The sequence below is a fragment of the Scyliorhinus canicula genome, chromosome 3 (genome assembly GCF_902713615.1).
Source record: "Scyliorhinus canicula chromosome 3, sScyCan1.1, whole genome shotgun sequence".
NCBI lineage: Eukaryota > Metazoa > Chordata > Chondrichthyes > Carcharhiniformes > Scyliorhinidae > Scyliorhinus > Scyliorhinus canicula.
The window spans coordinates 26,592,584-26,613,374 of NC_052148.1; the positions used below are offsets into that span (position 1 = coordinate 26,592,584).

At 47.3% G+C, this 20,791-nt stretch overlaps 1 protein-coding gene across 1 annotated transcript in view; it reads left to right on the forward strand.

Annotated features, from left to right (window-relative positions):
• Positions 1 to 20,791, forward strand: part of suclg1 (succinate-CoA ligase GDP/ADP-forming subunit alph) — a 78,321-nt gene that overhangs the window by 35,600 nt on the left and 21,930 nt on the right. Inside the window, exons 4-7 of the mRNA XM_038793232.1 lie at positions 139 to 351; positions 5,352 to 5,409; positions 6,734 to 6,817; positions 8,017 to 8,168. Of these exons, the coding sequence (XP_038649160.1) occupies positions 139 to 351; positions 5,352 to 5,409; positions 6,734 to 6,817; positions 8,017 to 8,168 (507 nt within the window). The remainder of the gene's footprint in view (positions 1 to 138; positions 352 to 5,351; positions 5,410 to 6,733; positions 6,818 to 8,016; positions 8,169 to 20,791) is intronic.

Below are 20,791 nucleotides of genomic sequence, written 5' to 3' on the forward strand. Positions count from 1 at the left end.
AAAAATACTTTTCACTGTACTTCTGTACATGTGACAATAAATATCTATCAATCAATCAAGCGAATAGCCTGTACACTTCGGTTTTAAACTTTTGAAAACCCTGCAAAGAATAATTTCCTCTCATGTTTGTACTTTGAGGCCAAAGAAGGCACAGGAGCTGATGCATCTGTTATCTACGTCCCTCCTCCATTCGCTGCCGCCGCCATCCTCGAGTCGATTGATGCCGAGATCCCACTGGTGGTTTGCATCACAGAAGGAATCCCACAGCAGGACATGGTGCGGGTGAAACATCGACTCGTTCGCCAGAATAAGACCCGCCTCATTGGCCCGAACTGCCCAGGTGTGATAAATGTAAGTGTCTTGAATAAGTGATTTATGCCACTTTAGTTTAAATGGTCAATTTATATTGATTGTGTGTTGATTTTGCGTGTTGATCTTATTTTAAGATACTCCTCCACCCTTCAAGAGTAATAAACCTGAAGTTAGATTAAGGGGAAAATATAGTGCAGTGATTGTGAGCTAAATTACAGGCACTCTCATATCCAACATAAATACATTTACAGCTTTATATAGAGTAGTTTCTTATCCCCTGTTTTTTCCAGTTATTTATTTATTTTTTTAAAATATTTTTATTCAAATGTTAACATTTTTACATTTAACACTCACATTACAAACAAAATAATCCCAAAACCAACACCCCCCCCCCCCCCCCCCCCCCCCCCCCGGGCCTTACACTTTTTTTTTAAATAAATGTTTTTATTGGGTTTTTGAACAAGGTTTAATTACCGTTATGTACACAGAATAAGAAACATATATCTATATATATACACATATTTAGAAGAGAAGGGCACACCCCAACATAGAATACAATAAAATATGAAATAGACTAACTGGTGGGGTACTGTGCACCAGCTCGACAGCGGCAGCTCCGTGCATCTGGCCGAATTATTTACACCACGTAAGTACGCGACTGTTTGCGGGGGGGTGGGGTGGGGGGCAGGGATGGCGGGGACTGGGGGGGCAAATATACATTTGGGTGCCGGGGAGATAACCACAGTGTGCGACACCTGGCCGGGTCGCGTGCCGCTGTCGCCCGCGTCTCCCGGACGGTTCTCGCCGTCGTCCCCCACTCGCCTCCGCTGCTCCTCTCGTCCTCCATCCCCAACCTCCTCGTTCCCCGCTACTGGAGATGTCATGCACGTTTTGGCACCCCGTGCCTTCCTTTCGGCTCCCGTTTCCCTGCCCCCCGCCCCATCCCGCTGGTTCTCCTCTCCTGTCCCCCCTCCCTCCATGGTTCGCCCCTCCCTCCTCAAGTTCAGCTGTCTTCCCCCCCCCCCCCCCCCCCCCCCCACTGTGGTTCGCCTTTCTTCAGGTTTAGACCCCCCCACCCCCTCCCTCCCTCCCAGTCCCTCTCTCCCTTTCATGCCTTGGCTACCTTCCCTTGATTCTTGACTAAGTTCCCCTGATTCTTGGCTACCTGGCTATTCTTCCTCTTGTTCGTTGGCCACAAACAGGTCCCGGAACAGTCGCGCGAATGGCTCCCACGTTCTGTGGAAGCCGTCGTCCGACCCTCGGATGGAGAATTTGATTTTCTCCATTTGGAGAGATTCCGAGAGGTCGGACAGCCAGTCTGCAGCTCTGGGTGGTGCTGCTGACCGCCAGCCAAACAGGATTCTACGGCGGGCGATCAGGGAGGCAAAGGCAAGGGCGTCCGCCCTCCTCCCCAGGAATAGATCTGGCTGGTCCGAGACCCCGAAGACTGCCACTTTCGGGCATGGCTCCATCCTCACTCCCACCACTTTGGACATTGCCTCGAAAAAGGCTGTCCAGTACTCCACCAGTCTGGGGCAAGACCAGAACATGTGGGCGTGGTTGGCCGGGCCTATTTGGCACCGTTCACATCTATCCTCCACCTCCGGGTAGAACCTACTCATATGGGTTCGTGTTAGGTGGGCTCTGTGTACCACTTTTAGCTGCGTCAGGCTGAGCCTTGCGCACGTGGAGGTGGAGTTGACCCTATGCAGTGCTTCGCTCCAGAGTCCCCACCCTATCTCAATCCCCAGGTCATCCTCCCATTTCTTTCTTGTTGTGTTCAGTACGGTGTCGTCCCTATCTACCAGTCGGTCATACATGTCACTACAGTTCCCTTTCTCTAGGATACTTGCGTCCAGTAGGTCTTCCAGTAGTGTCTGTCGTGGCGGTTGTGGGTACGTCCTTGTCTCCTTTCGTAAGAAGTGTTTGAGTTGAGTTGCAGATACCGTAGCTCGTTCCCCCTGGCTAGCCGAAATTTCTCATTTCGTCCAGTGTTGCGATCCTGCCGTCCGTGTATAGGTCCCTGACTGTCAGTGTCCCTCCGTCCTGCCTCCACCTTTTGAAGGTGGAGCTGTCTTCCTTTGACGAAGCCCGTCTGGTCCTCTGTGACCACCTCAGGTACACAGTCTTCTAGCCTTTTGGCTAGGATTTTGGCCAGTATTTTGGTGTCTGCGTTCAGCAGTGAGATGGGTCTGTATGACCTACATTCCGTTGGGTCTTTGTCTTTCTTAGGTATCAGCGAGATTGAGGCCTGTGCTAACGTGGGTGGCACTGTGCCCCTAGCTAGCGAGTCTGTGAACATCTCCCGCAGGTGCGGGGCCAGCGCTGTCGCAAATTTTTTGTAGAAGTCCACCGGGAATCCGTCCGGTCCCGGTGTCTTCCCCGTCTGCATGGAACTAATGCTGTCCATGATCTCTCCCAGTGCTAGTGGTGCTTCCAGGCCCCGTTTTCTGCCCTCCCCCACGACTGGAATGTCCAGTCCATCAAGGAACCGTTTCATCCCAGACTCCCCCCTTGGGGGCCTTGAGGTGTACAGCTCTTGGTAGAAGGCCATGAAGGTTTTGTTAATCTTTTCTGGTTCCGTTTCCAACGTGCCTCCAGTACCCCTGATTTGTGCGATTTCTCTGGTGGCTGCCTGCTTTCTCAGCTGGTGTGCCAACAGGCGGCTGGCTTTGTCTCCGTGTTCATACAGGGTCCCGCGCGCCTGGCAGAGTTGGTGCACCGCTTTCCTGGTGGAGAGCAGGTCAAAGTTCCTTTGTAGTTCTTTCCTCTCTGCCAGGAGCTCTATGGTCCGGGCCTTGGAGTATTTACGGTCTACCTCCAGTATGGAGTCGACCAGCTGCTGCCTAGCCATCCTTTCCTCCCTATCTCTTTGTGCTTTGAAAGCGATGATTTCCCCTCTTAGTACGGCCTTTAACGCTTCCCAGAACGTGGAGGGAGAGACCTCCCCGTTTTGGTTGTTCTCCGTGTACTCTGCTATGGCCTGCACTATCCTTTCGCTGAAGGCCTTGTCAGTTAGTAAAGCCTCCTTTTCTAGCCTCCTTTGTCCCTCCTTCCCTGCATCCCCCCTCCCCATCTCTTGCTCCCTGTGTACCCCCCACCCCCCCCGGTCTCTCCCTTCTCCGTCCTCCCTCGTATTCTCCTCCTTTGCCCCTCTTTCCCCTATTCCTGTCCCCCTTTGCTCTCCCGGCTCTGACGGGTGTTCCCCCTGATCCCCTGCCTGGCGCCTTCCCCCCCTGTTGAGGGTGCGCTGCGGCCCTGCTTTGTTGCGTGCCCCCGGTGCTAGCTTTCCTGCTAGTACGGTGACCCCCCTCTCGGGGGTTATTGTCTCACTTCTCCCCCGCCTGGCCTCAACGGTTTTCTGCCCGTTTGTTTTTTCCAGTTATAAAGGCACTGATTGTATTTGGGTCTCGCTCCGACATGACTTGATACAACGCCAGGGTTATTATTTTACATGTGTGAATTCTAGATGTTCGCTGACCATTTGACCACAAGTGCATCATAGTCAAACCAGAAGTTATCCTTGTACAAAAGCAAAATTCTGCGAATGCAAGAAATCTGAACAAGAACAGAAAAAGTTGCAAATACTCAGAATTGCACCGGCAGCACCTGTGGAGACTGAAATGGCATTAATGTTTCAGATTGATGATATTTCATAAAAATTGCTTCCTCTAAAGTACATGAAATACAACATGAAACGTTTCCAGTCGGAATTATTGCAAAAACGACCGAGAGCAGAAAATGGCTGACTCTGCCCATTTTGTGCTGCTGATGACAACTGAGCTTCAAGGTTCGGTGAGCTGGATAGGTATCCTAGTGGTTGTGTGTTCAAACTTCACAATAGCCAGCTGGGAACTTGGACTCTGAAGTTGATGATTTGTGGACGAGTACGAAAAAAAAATGATCATAAAAGCTGCCAGATTGGTATTTTTGAAAACCCAACCAACTTGGGGAAAGAAACCTGCTTCCCCTGCTCTGTTTGGCTTACACATGACTGGAGTCCGACTGTGGGTTGTTGACTCTTGTTATGGAACAGGGTTTAGAGAACCCCAAAGTGTATCATGGAGTTCACCTGACCCACAACTCTTAATAGATTGTGGTATGGGGAGCACATGGCCCACTCTACAGGAGTGGTACAGCAGAAATGGAAAAGTAATTTTTAAAGCAAAACAATGTTGATTCTATGAACTCAAGTTAACCTTTTTGAAATATAAAGTGAACAGCTTAGCAACCATCAATTCAAATACAACCCCCAAAGAATACAACACTAAGTAATCCTTAATAACTTCCCAAACAACATCCAGAAGACAGAAGAAACATCTTTTCACAGAAGCACATCAGGTTTACATTCACTACTGAAAACATTTATAATTCTGAATTCATCAAATGATCAAGAGATAGTCTTTTTAAGGCAGAGAGATCAACAGTACACCTGCTCTGTCTGGCTTCGGCTCCAACACTGAAAACAAAACTAAAACACACCCTGTAGCAAACAGCCCAAAACGAAAGTTAAAAAGCGGACAGACAGCTCAGCTCCATCCCCTCTCTGACATCACTGCAGTAATAAACACCCATTTCTTAAAGGTACTTTCACTACAGATATTTGTATACACACCCATTTATAAACACCCATTTCTTAAAGGTACTCTCACATGACACTCTTGATGCTCCCAGAGCATGTAAGAATGGGCAATAAATACAGCCTTGCCAACATTGTCCATGGGGCGGGAAAAAAGAAGCAAATGTAATGTGTTAAGACCAACCGTGCCCTTTTTCTCCTGTCTGGTACGTTGTAGTCGTCTGCAGTTTAGTTAAGAATGTTTAGTAGCTGATTGTTATGTATCATCTCTTGATTATCTTAGTTTGAGCAGCTAGCCTCAATTTTACTTGTTTCTTCCTTTTTTTGGCAAGTTTGTTTGCCGGATGTAAATTGAGGAAAGTCTTTATTTTTGTGCCTCTTTTTTGTATTTTGCTTATTTGATTGTTGCGTGCATTCTGTGACATGCCTTATTCCCTTGAATTCATTTATTCTTTTTAAGCCTGGAGAGTGTAAAATTGGAATCATGCCCGGACACATCCATATGAAAGGACGAATCGGTAAGTACCGGAAACAAATTGGTTTTTATCTCTGTTAAGGATTTTTGGCATTATGACGTGCAATGGGGACAATGCGATTATGTATTTAATCTAAAAAAAAACGTGGAAGATTCAGCCAGGCCTTGGAGTGCTTCAAGTTGATCTCTGTGCTCTGGATTAAGTAGGAGAAATTATCAGTCCAGCTGTTTGTTCTGATTTCACATAACTGTTGCCTTCAGCTGGAGGTAGGATTGGGTTCAGATTGAGGGGCCTGCCAGAGTTGATTAGCAGGGGTTCTGCTTGAACTCTAAATGTTTGAGGTCAGTGAAATTGTACCCCAACAAGAATCGGCACCTTCAGAAGGGGAAAGCGGAAGGTTAGCTTGCAGCTTTTCTTTAATGCAAGGTGTTAACAGTGAGTGAACACAATTCAAAACCCACGTTTGTTCGATACACCCGCATGACTTGTTCTCTTCGGGGTGCAGTGGAGAGGCAATCATGTTTGTGTGGACATACACATATTGAAAACTGCAGCTTTCAATCCTGAAGGCAGCAATGAACGAGTTGAGTGTTTACAATTTGACAGCTTAATTGGTGGGATTCTCTGGCTCCTCCTGTCGAACAGGATCGTCTGGTCCTTCCAAAAGCCAAATGACATTTGGCTGGCCTGCTGCATCCCCAGCGGCAGGACCTGCCATGCTGGGGTTGGAAAATCCCAGTTATTGTATCTGTTATTTGGAGATTTTATTTCCAGGCTTTTAAAGCTGAATTCAAATTCCCAAAGTACCAGGGTGCGATTTGAACAGATGCTCTCCCAATTCTTAGTCTAGGTTTCTAGATTATGGATCCAGTAACTTGACACTCTTTTAGTATGCCTATATTTCTTCTTTGAGAATTTCTTCCCTCCTATCCTCTTGTGAAGGAGTTAATTCCTTACTGGTTATGACTTCATGAATGCAGATTACAGTCCAGTGCCTTGTACTGTTAGCCGCTTATTGTTTGAGCCTTTGCAAGTTATCAAACCAGAGAGACAGAATGGCTGAATTGCAATCTTGTCTTTGCTTTGTATCCATGCATAATTACTTCCAGACACAGCCACTGGATAGTGATGGACAAATGATCTGGCCGGCTTGTAGAGCCTGAGATCAGCTGACTTAGTACTGACGGGGGATCCAACCTAAGGCTTTCTTGCTCTATGGGGCTCATCACCTTGGACAAATTAATTGAGCTATGATAATTAAAATAGGCAATAAAATGAGGACATGGCACGCCAAACCATTGTAACCAGGGTGCTATTTTGGTGGGGCTCTTTCATATTTTCAGTGAACTAATGTATTTATTTTCAGGTATTGTTTCAAGATCTGGCACACTAACGTATGAAGCGGTTCATCAGACGACGCAAGTTGGCCTGGGACAGTCTCTCTGTATTGGTAAGTCACGTGCTTACGTGCCAGGGTCATGCCGGTCTTGTATGCCATGTGTATTGCTACAAGTGCAGCTGTGCCAAGAGAGCGGCATCGAAACAGTATCTTCATTGGCACACTCGTGTGGTGTTCCCACCATTGTGAGTAGTGAAGATGCCTTGATGCAGGTTCTGTGGTAATGTCATGACTTAGAAAAAGGTGCAAGTCGTTTTTGGCACAGCTGTCCCACAGCCTTCCTCTAGGGTTACTTCGAGCAATGCAAGACCATCTCATCATGAATCAGTGATACAAACACTGCCTCCGATTTATCATCTGCTACATTTAGGTTCTCTCTTTTGTGTCACCTCTACCATCTTTTCCTCTTTTCCTCTACCATCTTTCCCGAACCATTCTTGCCCCATGACACCCAACATTCACAATGATTGCGACAATGCTCACTTTAATTAAGCATCCAAAGTCACAGTTTCTCAGAATTACTGGCAGTATTTTGAAATCTGGCAGCCTTAAAAGTGTTGTGAATGGATATTTGCCAAAATCTATTTTGGTTGTGATTTCAACAGTACTCTCTCTTAATAAGCGTTCAAGTGGATGAAAATACATCCAAAATCTGATCAAATCTGTTTTAAGGTCTTTAATTGTTTTTATCTGACCTAGTGCTGGTCCATATCCATCTTCATTTTGGCTGGAGGTTTTCAATTTGCCAAAAGACCCCCATCTAATTACTGTGTCAGCTGAGTGCATGCATCTTGCAGGGTGCTTAAAAACTGATTGTAGATTCCTAAAAGGAACCAGTTGTGTGTGGCTGATTGTACCAGTTAGGAGCATACCAGGCTGTTATAATGATCATTGGTGCTTTGATCTCCTTGTCAAAGTAGCACTCTTCCCCACACCTTCCCTTTGGCAAATACTAATCAATCTTGCGACTAACAGATTTAAATGTCAATCAGGACCTTTTATGGTGTGTGCCATGATTAAAGAAAGAAAATCTGTGTCCTGTGATCTTTAAATCTGGAGAATGAGTGCAAAGCATGAAGGAAAGGATGGGTTTGAATGACATCTTTGGAAGAAAGCAAACCTGGGAGATTCCTTCTGCAATACAAAACTCAATTGGATTTCTACATCAAGCAGAACAAGCAACAAAATAGTTTTGCAATCTTGACTTGTAATGATGAGATACAAAGTAATTTTGGCGATTTAAATCCTAGGTATTGGCGGAGATCCTTTCAATGGAACGGACTTCATTGATTGCCTTGATATCTTCCTGAAGGACCCCAAAACAGATGGCATCATTCTGATCGGAGAGATTGGAGGCAATGCTGAGGAGAATGCAGCAGATTTTTTGCAGCAGCACAATATGGTGTGTATAAGACTTGCCATCTTTTCATCTGTCTTAGGGGTGTGGTGGAGGGAGATGCTGTTAAATGTTCATGATTTAACCCCTTTCCTTGAATCAAAACGAAAATCACGTATTGGGTCATTGCTTCACCACCTTAAGCAGTAGCATTGGATATTCGATTGCTAAACCAAAGATTATGTCAACCTGTCCCAGGGTTCAAGTGGTGTTGTGCTAAACCAGGGAGATAGGAATATTCCGAGCTTTCTTTGTGCTGGAAGCCAGAGGGAGCATCCGGCATAGTGGCTAGCACCTCGAGGAGAGAAGGAATGTGAAAAACATTATTTGAAATAATATTGTTTTTAAAAAAAAAAGTATTTTTATTGGCATTTCACATATTTATAAACAGTTATGTATATACACATCACATTTTTCTCGACGGCGCTAATTTCCTTTATTATACGGAGGTTTAGTTTGTCCTTCGTTTAACTGACCCGACGTGCCTTTCACTGGATCGGTCTATGGTTTCTCCCCCCCCCCCCCCCCGCCCCAACCTGCTTCGGCTGTGTTTTTCTTTTATTTTCCGGACAGAATGGAATCATCTCTCGTGGTTTCCCCACCTTCCTTCCCCCCCCCCCCCCCCCCCCTTCCCGGGTTGCGCAGTCTTTTGGTACCTCATCTATATTGTTGTTTTTAAAAAAAACATTTTTTATTGGGTTACTCCTTGTTGCTGGCCTCGAACAGGTTTTGGAACAGACTGACAAACTGCCCCAAGTATCCAGGAAGCCTTCCTCTGACCCTCGGATGGCGTACTTAATCTTCTCCAGGTGGAGAAATTCCGAGAGGTCAGCGAGCCAGCCTGCAGCTGTGGGCGTTGCTGCCAATTGCCAGCAGAGCAGGATTCTCCGGCGTGCGATTAGGGAAGCGAAAGCAAGGGCGTTGGCCCCCTTCCCCATGTGTAACTCTGGCTGCTCCGATACCCCGAAGATTGGCACTATTGGGCATGGCTTCACCCTCACCCCCACAACCTTGGTCATTGCCTCGGAGAAGGCTGTCCAGAACCCAGCAAGCTTGGGGCAAGCCCAGAACATGTGGGTATGGTTGGCCGGGCCCCTCTGGCACCGCTCACATTTGTCCTCCACCTCCGGGAAGAACCTGCTCATTCGGGTTCTGGTCAGGTGCGCTTTGTGCACCACTTTGAGCTGCATTAGGCTTAGCCTTGCGCAGGAGGAGATGGAGTTCACCCTGCTCAGTGCTTCGCTCCAGAATCCCCATCCTACCTCTGTCTCCAGTTTGTCCTCCCATTTTTGTCTCTTCTCGTCCAGTGGAGTCCGGGCTCTGTCCAGTAGCTGTCCGTATATTTTCCCACATATTTTCTCGCTAGGTCCTCTAGTAGTGTGCTTTCTGGGGCCCAGGGTACTCCACTGTCTCTTTGCGGAGGAAGTGTTTTATTTGGAGGTGTCTCATTTCCTGTCCTTTTGCTAGCCTCCACTTCCTCGTCAGTTCGTCCAGTCTCGCCAGCCTGTGCCCTACGTAGAAGTCTTTGACCGTCAATGTGCCCCTGTCCCGCCTCCATCTTTTGAAGCTGGTATCTAGCATGGCCGGGGGGAAATCTGTGATTGTCGCAGATGGGGGCCATGGGGGACATTTTGGTTATCCCGAAGTGTTGTCTGAGCTGGGTCCATGTTCTCAGTGTGGCTGCTACCACTGGGCTTGTTTTTTTGTTGAGGTGGATGGGAGTGCTGCTGTAGCCAGGGCCCGGAGGGTCGTTCCTTTACAGGATGTCTCCTCCATTTGTACCCAATCTGTGTTGGGTTCTTGTACCCATCCCCTCACTCTTTCTACCGTTGCTGCCCAGTGGTAGTATTGTAGGTTTGGTAAGGCCAAGCCCCCTTTGATTTTCCTTCTTTGCAGTGTCTGTTTGGGGATTCTCGGGTTCTTACCCCCCACCACACAAACGGCATGATTAAACTGTCTACGTTTTGGAAAAAGGCCTTGGGGCTGAAGATCGGAATGGATCTAAACAGGAAGAGGAACCTTGGCAGTACGTTCATCTTGATCATCTGCACTCTTCCCGCCAGAGAGAGTGGGTGTGAGCCCCACCTTTGAAGGTCTCTTCTTACTTCCTCCACCAGGCTGGTCAGGTTCCACTTGTGGATCTGTGTCCAGTCTCTGACTATTTGGATCCCCAGGTAACGGAATCTGTTCTGGGCTGTTTTGAACGGGAGCCCCTCCAGCTCTCTCCCTTCCCCTTTTGGGTTCACTGGGAACGTCTCGCTTTTGCCCAGGTTAGATGTTTAGCACGAGAAGTTAACAAACTCTTTCAGTATTTGCAGTATTGCCTTCAGTCCCTCCTGTGGCTTTGAGACATAGAGGAGCAGGTCATCTGCATAGAGTGAGACTCTGTACTCTCTGTCTCCTCTCCCGATTCCATTCCAGCTTTTCGTGTCCCGCAGGGCTATCGCCAGGGGTTCGATCGCTAGCGCGAGCAAGAGTGGGGACAGGGGGCATCCCTGTCTTGTTCCTCTCTGCAGCTGGAAGTATTTAGAGCTGGTGGTGTTAGTTCGGACGCTCGCTTTGGGAGCGTTGTACAGGAGCCTCACCCAGGCGGCCAATCCTGCTCCTAGCCCAAACCGTTCCAGTATCTCGAGGAGGTATTTCCATTCGACTCTGTTGAAGGCGTTTTCTGCGTCGAGGGAGACGATCACCTCTGGTGTTCTCTCCCCAGAGGGGGTCATTATTACGTTCAGCAGCCGCCTGATATTCGCTGTGAGCTGCCTACCCTTGTACAGCCCTCCAGCCTTTTGGCTAGGACCTTTGCGAGTATTTTTGCATCCATGTTCAGCAGTGAAATGGGTCTGTAAGATCCACTTTCCGTCAGGTCTTTATCTTTTTTGGGTATCAGTGAAATTGTGGCCTGCGCTCGAGAGGGGGCAGGATGCCCCTTGCCAGTGAGTCCGCGAACATGTCCCTTAAGTGTGGGGCCAGGACTGGTGCAAATTTTTTGTAGAAGTCCGCCGGGTAACCCATCGGGTCCGGGTGCTTTCCCCGCCTTCATGGAGCTGATACCCTCCATGATTTCTCCCAGGTCTATTGGTGCTTCCAGCTCCCCCCGTCTGTCTTCCCCCACAACTGGTAGTTCCAGTCCGTCTAGGAACTTTTTCACCCCCGCGTCCCTGTTGGGGGGCTCAGAGGCGTGTAGTCCCCGGAGAAGGTCTCAAATGCCCGATTGACCTCCTTTGGTTCTGTTACCAGTCTGCCTCTGCTATCCTTTACCTGCGCTATTTCCTTTGTGGCTGCTTGCTTTCTCAGCTGGTGAGCCAATTGGCAGCCAGCCTTGTCTCCATGTTCGTAGAAGGTCGCCCGTGTCTGGCGGAGTTGGCACACTGCTTTCCTAGTAGATAGCAGGTTAAAGTCCATTTGCAGCTTTGTCCTCTCCGCCAGCAGCTCTACGGTCCGGGCCTCGGAGTATTTTCTGTCGACTTCCAGGATGGAGTCCACCAGTTGTTGTCTGGCCACCCTCTCTTCCCTATCTCTGCTTGGCTTGTAGGCTATGGTCTCTCCTCTAATCACGGCCTTCAGTGCCTCCCAGAACATGGAGGGTGAGACCTCCCCGTTTTGGTTGTTACTCATGTAGTGGCCTATGGCCTGCAATATTTTCTGACAGAAGGCCTTGTCGGCCAGGAGGTCCGTGTTCAGCTTCCATGTGGGGCGCTGGGCACGGCCTGTCTCCAACCTCACATCCATGTAGTGTGGAGCGTGGTCAGAGATAACGATCGCGGAGTACTCCGTTCCCACGATCCCTGGAAGCACCGATTTCCCCATTGCAAAGAAGTTGATATGGGTATCTACCATGTGTACTTGTGAGAAATATGAAAATTCCTTCTCTCCCGGGTGCAGGAACCTCCATGGGTGCACCACCCCCATCTGCTCGATAAATGCTCCTAGTTCCCTAGCCATGCCAGTCTTTTTGCCTGCTCTGGGGTTTGATCGGTCGGTCAGTGGGTCCTGTACACAGTTGAAGTCGCTCCCCATGATCAGTCAGTGTGTGTCAAGGTCGGGGATTTCTGCCATGGTGTTCCTTATGAATTCTGTGTCGTCCCAGTTGGGAGCGTACACATTTACCAGTACGACCGGTGCATCTTCCAGGATACCGCTGACCATGACGTACCGTCTCCCTGGGTCCGTAACTGTCTTGGTTTCCGTAAACCTCGTCCTCTTACTAATTAATATTGCTACCCCCCAGCCCTCATCCAGTAGCATGAGTGGTATGTCTGTTCCATCCAGCCCTTTCTTACCTGCAGTCGGTCCTTCTCCCTCAGGTGCGTCTCTTGTAGGTAGATTATGTCTGCTTTTAGACTTCTTAGGTGGGTGAAGACTCTGGATCTTTTCACCGGGCCGTTGAGTCCCCTTACGTTCCCGGTAACAATCCTGGTGGGGGGGGGGGGGGGGGGGGGGGGGGGGGTTTGACCCCCCGGTCCTGCGGGGTCACCCATACTTACCTGGTGGACGCGCCCCTGCCCTCCGTGGTTTCCCTTTGATAGGGGACCGTCCAAAATGGCCGTGGTCGCTGCTCTCACCATGAGGCCAGGCTCCGGGGTATCCTTTTGTCCAGGGGGCACCCAACATGGCCGCCAACTATGTATACGCCACGTGGCTGTGCCCCTGCACTCCAGGGTCTCCCTTCGCCCTGAAGCCCTCCCGAGTGGCTGTTTGTGGCATCATCTTGGTTCCTCGCCCTGCTCCATGCCTGCCGAGGCCTGTGTTCGTGCTGCTTATCTACCTCACCCTTCCCTTTGCTTCTCTTTTGTTCTGCGCTCTCCCCCCGACTCCCACCCCCCTTAGTCCCTGTTCCTCTGCCCCCCCCCCCGTGTTCTTCCCCCCCTTCTGCCCTGTCACCCCCCTCTCTTTGTGCCAGGCGCTCCCTCTCCCCCGAGAGGCGCGCTGGGGCCCTCCTTTCTTCCTGCCCTCCTGTGTTGGCCCTCCTTGCTAGCACGGTGGCCCCCCTCCCAGTACTTGGCCTGCTCTGGTCCTGTTTTACCTCCCTTTTGCTAGCCCTTGTCTCGCCCTCCTGTCTGCCTTTCTCACCCTCATTCACCTTGCTTTGCTCGCCTCATTGCATTGAGAGGTGGAACGAGCCCGGGAATGAGTCAGCACAGTCCCGCACAGTGCACCAAACACGTGTGTACAGTTCGTCATCATATTGTCTCTGCGGTCTGCCCTCCGCTCTTTGTTCCGATTCTTCCCTTATTTTCCATCCCCGTCGCTTTCATGATGGCCGTTGTAGCTGTCCCTCCCCCGGTTTGCTCGCTCTAACGAACCCCTCCACTGCGGTGATAAAAAACAGCTCCTACCCCTCAAATGTTACCCAGAGTTTGGCTGGGAATAACATCCCAAATTTCACATTACTTTTGTAGAGTGCAGATTTGGCCCTGTTGAATTCAGCCCTTCTTTTGGCCAGGTCCGCCGCAATGTCCTGGTACACCCTTATGGTCTTCCCTTCCCACGTGCTCGATTTCGCCTGCCGGGCCCACTTTAGGATTTTTTTCCCTGTCTTGGAACCAGTGCAGCTTCACAATAACCAGTGCAGCTTCACAATAATCGCTCTAGCTGCTCCCCGGCTTTGGGCCTGGGTCGGAGCAACCTGTGAGCCCTGTCGATTTCTGGGGGTTTGGAAATTTCTCTCTCCTCTCTAGCTTGCCCAGCATTTGGGTAACATAGCCAGCTGGGTCTCTGCCCTCCATCCCCTCTGGCAGATCCACTATTTTAACATTCTGCCATCTGGACCTATTTTCCAGGTCCTCCACTTTCCCTCTTAGACTCCCCTGGGTCGTTACCAGCCTTTTCACTGGTACCAGTGCAGCTTCACAATAACCATCCTGTCGCTCTGATCCGAGGCGGCCCTCTCCCACTCCTGAATCGTTTTCTGCTGCACCTCCACCTTCCTTTCCAGGCCGTTGATGGTTCCGTTGTCTCCGCCAGAATCTCCTTCATCATTAATCCGTCCTGAGTGCCTCCCTCATGGCGTTTATCTCTATTTTTATCTCCTCCTTTGTGGCATTTATTTCCATTTTCAGCACGCTTCTCCATTCCTCCCCCTGTGCGATGGGTGGGGTGGGATGGTCGCCACGTCCTGTTCATGCTCCGCTGCTCGGCTCGCCAGCTTTTCCGCTTCCTGGTTCGCCTGAACCTTTGCCTCGCCCCGTGTGGTCGTGTGCGCGGCCGCAGCTCCTGCTTTTTTCCTTCGCCTTCGCTGCTGCTCCTTCTTACATCTCGCTGTCCCCCCAAAAAGAAATTTGTTTTTTTTTGTTCCCCCCCAAAAGAAAACCCCCAAGGGTTTTTTGCTCCTTTTAAAAACAATTTTTTTTATAAAAAGGAATTTTTTTTATTTGAAAGTTTTTTTTCCTTTAAAAAAGTTTATCTTTTTTTAAAAATTTGCAGGCGAGGAACAAGGAAGGTTGAATTAAAAAAAATTATTATTTTGTTTTTGCATTATCCTGTCCGTGCTCCGACTTTCAGGCCGTTTCTGAGCGATCCACACTCCTCCACGTGCAGCTCACTGGGACCAGTCTCTCCTTTTTTCTCTCTTCCTCTTCAGCTTTGTGGAATGGAGCTTTGGCGCCTGGGCAGGGCCGAATTCACGGGACTTAAAACATTTTTTTTTTGGAAAATTCACCGGGAAAACCTCCCCCAAAAAAGCCGCGATTTCGTGGATGTGCGAGAGCGCCTTTGCTGCGGCCGCTCCGTTCGCGATCGCCACCGAAAGTATAATATTGTTTTTTCTTCGTCCGTTCACAATTATAAAATAGAATTGGAGTAATACGGCAGAGATGTATATTGGATTGCTGCGGACCAACCTGTAGTGATCCTCGCCTGAGTGTGTACAGAAGGGGCTGATGGGAAATGGAAGTACCACCAGGGGGCAGCACGGGGACATATAAGAGTGACGCCGAAGGCCCGCCCTCGCTCACTTTGGCTGGAGAAGCAGGGGAGCAGGACAGGACGGAAGTTGAGCTCAGGGCTGCAAGTGATTGGGCCTGGTTGCAGAGCATAGAAAAGCAGTATCTTTACAAGTGCCATTCTGTAAGTAAAAGCTAACAAAGTAATTTATTGTGGAGCACAATAAACCATCCTTCAACTGCTGAACGACTTCTAGCATTCTTTTAAGAAACATAACACAACCAGCTTTGACAATGACTAGTGGACCTCTTGTGGAGTTTCTCGTGCGAGTACACATGTATAGTAGGATGAAAGACCGTGTAGGCAGAGCGGCACAGAAAGCAGCGAGGGGAATTAGCCACATTTGCAAGGAGATTGAATATCGAGGACCACAGAGTTGGTGTATTTATGAAGGCCAAAGAGAAAAATATGATCCTTCAAAAAAGTGTTAAAAAAAATGCTTAAGGTGGGCGGCATAATGGTTAGCACTGCTAAATTGCTCCTTAATTGGAAAAAAATAAATAAAAATAAAATACTTATGGTGCTGTGAAAAGAGGAGGGCAGCTGTGAAAATTGGGGCATGTAATGAATGTCTATGTTGGTAAGTTTGTCTGCATTTCAGATTTCTTGACTTGTCTCCATTTTATAAATGTTTCTAATATGGTAGAGAGGATAAGTGAGTTAACTTTCATATTGTTAAAGAAGAATGGTGCCCATCAGCCCTGCTCCCACGGTGAGTCGTGTTGAAGACCACCAGTATTCGTCACAATTTGTGGGTCTTTAAACCTTGCCCAAGGCCAACCGGTGCTTAAAACCGTCCGGTTTTATCCTCAAGCTCAGGTTAGTTGGCTGTGACCTGACAAAAAGAGAGTTTGAACTCACTCTCGCAGATGGAAGTTCTGTTTTGATAATAAATGCAGATCCTTTCCTGGTGGGGTTAATTCTTCACAGTTTTTTTTAAAGGTCCTGATGATAATGGATTTTCATGTCTGCCAAGAGAGGAGCTAGACCAAAAGAAAATCGACATACATACTATTTTTGTTTTGTATTTGTTGTGTGCAATGCTTTGTGTGCAAGGCATTCAATTATATGGATTTAACTTGATTATTACTGTAGATCAATTAATTGATTGTGCTAGTGCATCTTGCACACCTGTGTGTGCATCCCCTCCCCCTCCAAAACAGTTAAACAACAAACAAGAACTGGATCTCAGCATTGCTGCAGTGTTTTCTGTTTCACAGCATGTTCCTGGACTGTCTGCCAGCTATCAGTGTATATACATATTCATTTGAACATGCATAAATCATTGTGCTAACATTTTCACAAGGTGACCTGGGTTTTTTTTCCCTTCCCTTTTTAGATGGATGTAAATTTTAATATAAATTTAGAATACAGCTTTGCAAAACCCTGTGTGCAATAGACTTGCACTTTCCTCCTAGCAGGCCTTTTATTGGTCGATGCAGAGCCCTTTGTGCCCCATATTCTCAAAACGCTCACCAGGGGTTTTATTTTTTAAAAAATATTGCATTATTAATTTTTAACCAGATCTGCATGGTCCCTACGCAATCCAAATCTTGATTTGTGCCATGTTGAGTTGTTGATAATGACTTGACGAAGGGGAGACTGTTCTCCCCTGTGTCTATAAATCATTTCTACCTCCATTCTTTTAAATGTTTATCCTGCACATCCCCTTCTGTTATCCTTTTCCCTCGTGGTTTATGCTAGAGTTTGGACGCATGCGATTTATTTTGCTGTGCAAAATCTGATTCCTTGCTGTTTATCAGTTCATCTAGTGAGCTGCCGGTCGCAGAAGTATTAAAATTGTGCTGCTTCAACCTGCTTGTGACACCAGTAAAGATTATTATTGTTCTTGGTGTGAAATTCAGTTGAAGTTGACCAAGGTGTTAAACATTGCAAGCAAGAAAACACCTTTTCTCAGAAGTATCCTAAAGTGCCTGATAATTGCATTTAGAGGGAGGCTAGATTAGTGCATGAGGACAAAGAAATGCATCGTTCTGCAAGTGGGTTAGATGAAGCAGGGTGTGAGAGGTTCACCTGTAGCATAGACCAGCTGAGCCCAATGGCCTGTGTCTGTGCTGTTGATTTTATGTCAATATTTTATGTGCCTCACTGTTAAATACAGTTAAATAAGTTGTTGTTTAACATCAGCTCTCTTAATGACTTTAAAGTGAAATAACATTAAATAAGTTGTCAATATACCAGTTTAACGGTGACAGTTTCACGTTAACATAATTTGTCACAGACTTCGTCTTCTGTGACCAGTTTCCTCATATGCCTTTTCCCGTAGTGCTTACACCCTCGCTCTCATCTTCCTCCTGCTCCCATCCCCAGCCAACGCCCCTCCTCCCCGTCAACCCCAATCTTTAAATCGGAGATCGATAGATAGAGTTTTGTTAAGCAAAGATATTAATGGATATGAACCAAGACAGGTATATGGAGTAGGGTCACAGATCCGCCATGATCTCATTGAATGACGGGTTGGCTTGAGGGGCTGAATGGCCTACTCCTGTTCCTATGTCTCTAATCTGCCCCTTCCTTCCAGCCCCTGTTCTTCCCGGATCTGCTCTTCAGTGGCTCCATTCCTGGCTTCACTCCTGAACTCAATGGGGAGGTGATGGCATAGTTGTATTGTCACTGGACTAACATTCCAGGTAATGCTCTGGGCGAATGGCAGATGGTGCAATTTGAGTTCAACAAAAATCTGGAATTAAACGTCGAATGATGGCCACAAAACCACTCGATTGCCATAAAAACCCTGGTTCACTAAAGCCCTTTAGGGAAGGAAATCTGCCGTCCTCACCTGATCTGGCCGACAGTGACTCTAGATCCACCGCAATGCAGTTGCCTCTTAATTGCCCCGAGAAATGGCCTAGCAAGTCACTCAATTAGGGATGGGAAAGAAACATTGATCAGTGAAAGTAACTGCTAACTGTACTGACTAACATCTGTCACTAGATGGAGCCTGGTCAACCTAAAAGTACTGAGATGAGTACTGTAATTTTTTAACAACATTTTTTGTATATTGTATTGTTTTTATATATAGTGATGTAGTCTATTTTACAAGTTATTTCTGCCAGTAATGCACAGTATTGCACATGTTTGCTGTAGTATTTCAATGTGTACATTGATTTCTTCTGGCCGAGAAATGTCTGAAAGAAGTTAACTCTGACTTTAACATTGATTGCTAAACCCACAATTCACTTAAAGACACTTCATTTAAAGTCACAATTTTTGTGAACACAGCCACAATTTTAAGTGAGGGCCTACTGTACTGGGTTACACGTGACATTGTGCACGGTATTACACAAAACTAATATTGGATGTATTAAACTTTTCCTTGGAAGGAGAGTATTGAGACATGGAGTTGTTCAAATATAGTGGTGACCAAGCCAGTTAAAAGGAAGCCAAAAGAAGAGAGAACCATAATTGTTTGGAACCTGCATCATGATCCTTGCTTATTCCCAGAGTTTATACCAGCAAATAATACTAATTCTGTTTGCTGCTTTTGCTACCTCTAGACTTGACTATTCCAACGCTCTCCTGTCCATCTTCCACCTAAGTAGGTCGGTGAACCCACACCTCCCCTCCTAACTCTGAGTTTCAGCCTGAACCTGTCTGGGTAGAGAAAATGGTCATGGCTCACATTGCTTCTTTAATAGTTTATCCTAACATCGATAAACTTACTAACGCCAGTACTCTGCTCCCCTTGTAAGTTAAATCAGTATTATACTCGGAAAACATTGTTCCCATAGCTTCTGAGCTGCACTCGTGCTGTTAACCCTGGAATTGCTGCTTCTGAAAAGTTGTTGCTTCTGTTTCGGCTGTTCCTTTAGTCCTGTTTTGATGCATCTAATTCCCTTATGAAGTTTATTGTCTGAGACCTCTATACGGTGCAGTGCTGCCACAGCTGCCAGCTGCTGCTTTTACTGTTGCCTTCTTATTGCTATCTGCTACCTCTGGGTTTCCTCCGGGTGCTCTGGTTTCCTCCCACATGTCAGGAAAGACGTGCTTGTTAGATAATTTGGACATTCTGAATTCTCCCTCTGTGTACCCAAACAGGTGCCGTAATGTGGCGACTAGGGGTTTTTCACAGTAACTTCATTGTAGTGTAAATGTAAGCCGACTTATGACAATAAAGATTATTATTAACTTTTGCCACTGCTCCTACTGCTAAACACACGTTTCTTAAAACTACTAAACAATCAATTCCGTGAGAAAGATTGCCACAACCTCTCCCCAAACTTGTATTTTCTTTCAGATTGTAACAGTCTCCTATCCTGGTTCATGAATAGTCCCATTAACATAAAGGTAATTTTGCCATAGTCCCACATGGCCATGGGCTGCTTTCCCTTTTGAGGGAGAGAGCTGACTGGTGGTGATTTAACCTGAGGATCATCATACCTCAGGCAAGGGGCATGGTTGAGAATGTTGGGCCTTAGCCCAGTTACCATATGAAGATGATTTCAACAGGGAAGATCCTGGTTATCATATCAGCTAGGTATCACTCTAATCAAAACATTCTCTGGGATTAACATTTCCGAGAAATATGGAGGCATATTTGGATGCAGTGGCTCCAAATCTGTAGGTATTATTTATGGGCATTTCAGTTTGTAGACACATATTCAATGTGTGGTCTGATGGCATTGTTAGTTGTCTCTTGGCTAGTATGTTGAAAAAGTCACTCATTGTGTCTATGTCGGGTTGTCAGGTTCCCGTGGAATGTTGGGAGGTAGAATTTGGTTGATTTCTGAAAGAGATCCATCACAAACGGCCCTTTATGCGACGCAGTATCTTTCTTTTTGGGCTTTTAAATGTTGGTTTCCTTTAAGCTGGATGTGCTCTTGCTGAAGGACCAGCTACACCCTCTACGTAAGCCTGAGCTTGTCCAAGTCTGCCCGTATCTTAGTTCACACTAAGTCTTGTTTACCCATTACCCTGTGTACATTGAGCTACATTGGCTCTCGTCTGGCATGCCCCCATTTAAAAAATCTGATCCTTGATTTCAAATTTCCCCATGCCGTTATCTCCTCCTTGTGCCCTCCTCTAGCCTAACAGGCCTTCGAGATCTTTCCACTGCTATGTTTCTGACCTCCAGTACATTCCTCGTTTTTAATTCCACCATTGATGGCCGTACCTTCAGTTGTTAAGGTCATGTCTTCTGCAGTTCCCTCCCTACACCTCGCCACCTCCCATTCCATCCGTCTGAAATGCTCCTTAAAAATCCGAGTCTTAAACTAACCCTTTTGGTCACCTGCCCTAATGTCTCCTCATGTACTTTGGTGTCAAATGTTGGTGTTTAACACTCCATGGAAGTGCCTTGGAATGTATTTCTATGTTTAAAAAAAAATACATTTAGAGTAGCCAATTCATTTTTTTCCAATTAAGGGGCAATTTAGCGTGGCCAATCCACCTAGCCTGCACATCTTTGGGTTGTGGGGACGAAACCCACGCAGACACGGGGAGAATGTGCAAACTCCACACGGACAGTGACCCAGAGCCGGGATCGAACCTGGGACCTCGGCGCCGTGAGGCTGCAGGGCTAACCCACTGCGCCACCGTGCTGCCCATGTATTTCTATGTTAAAGTTGCTATTCAGGTGGAATTCTTTTTGGTTAAGACCTGAAGGGACAGTAGGGAGAAAGTGGTTATAGTTTGGATTTTACTGACCAAGTTATCTATCCTTGATC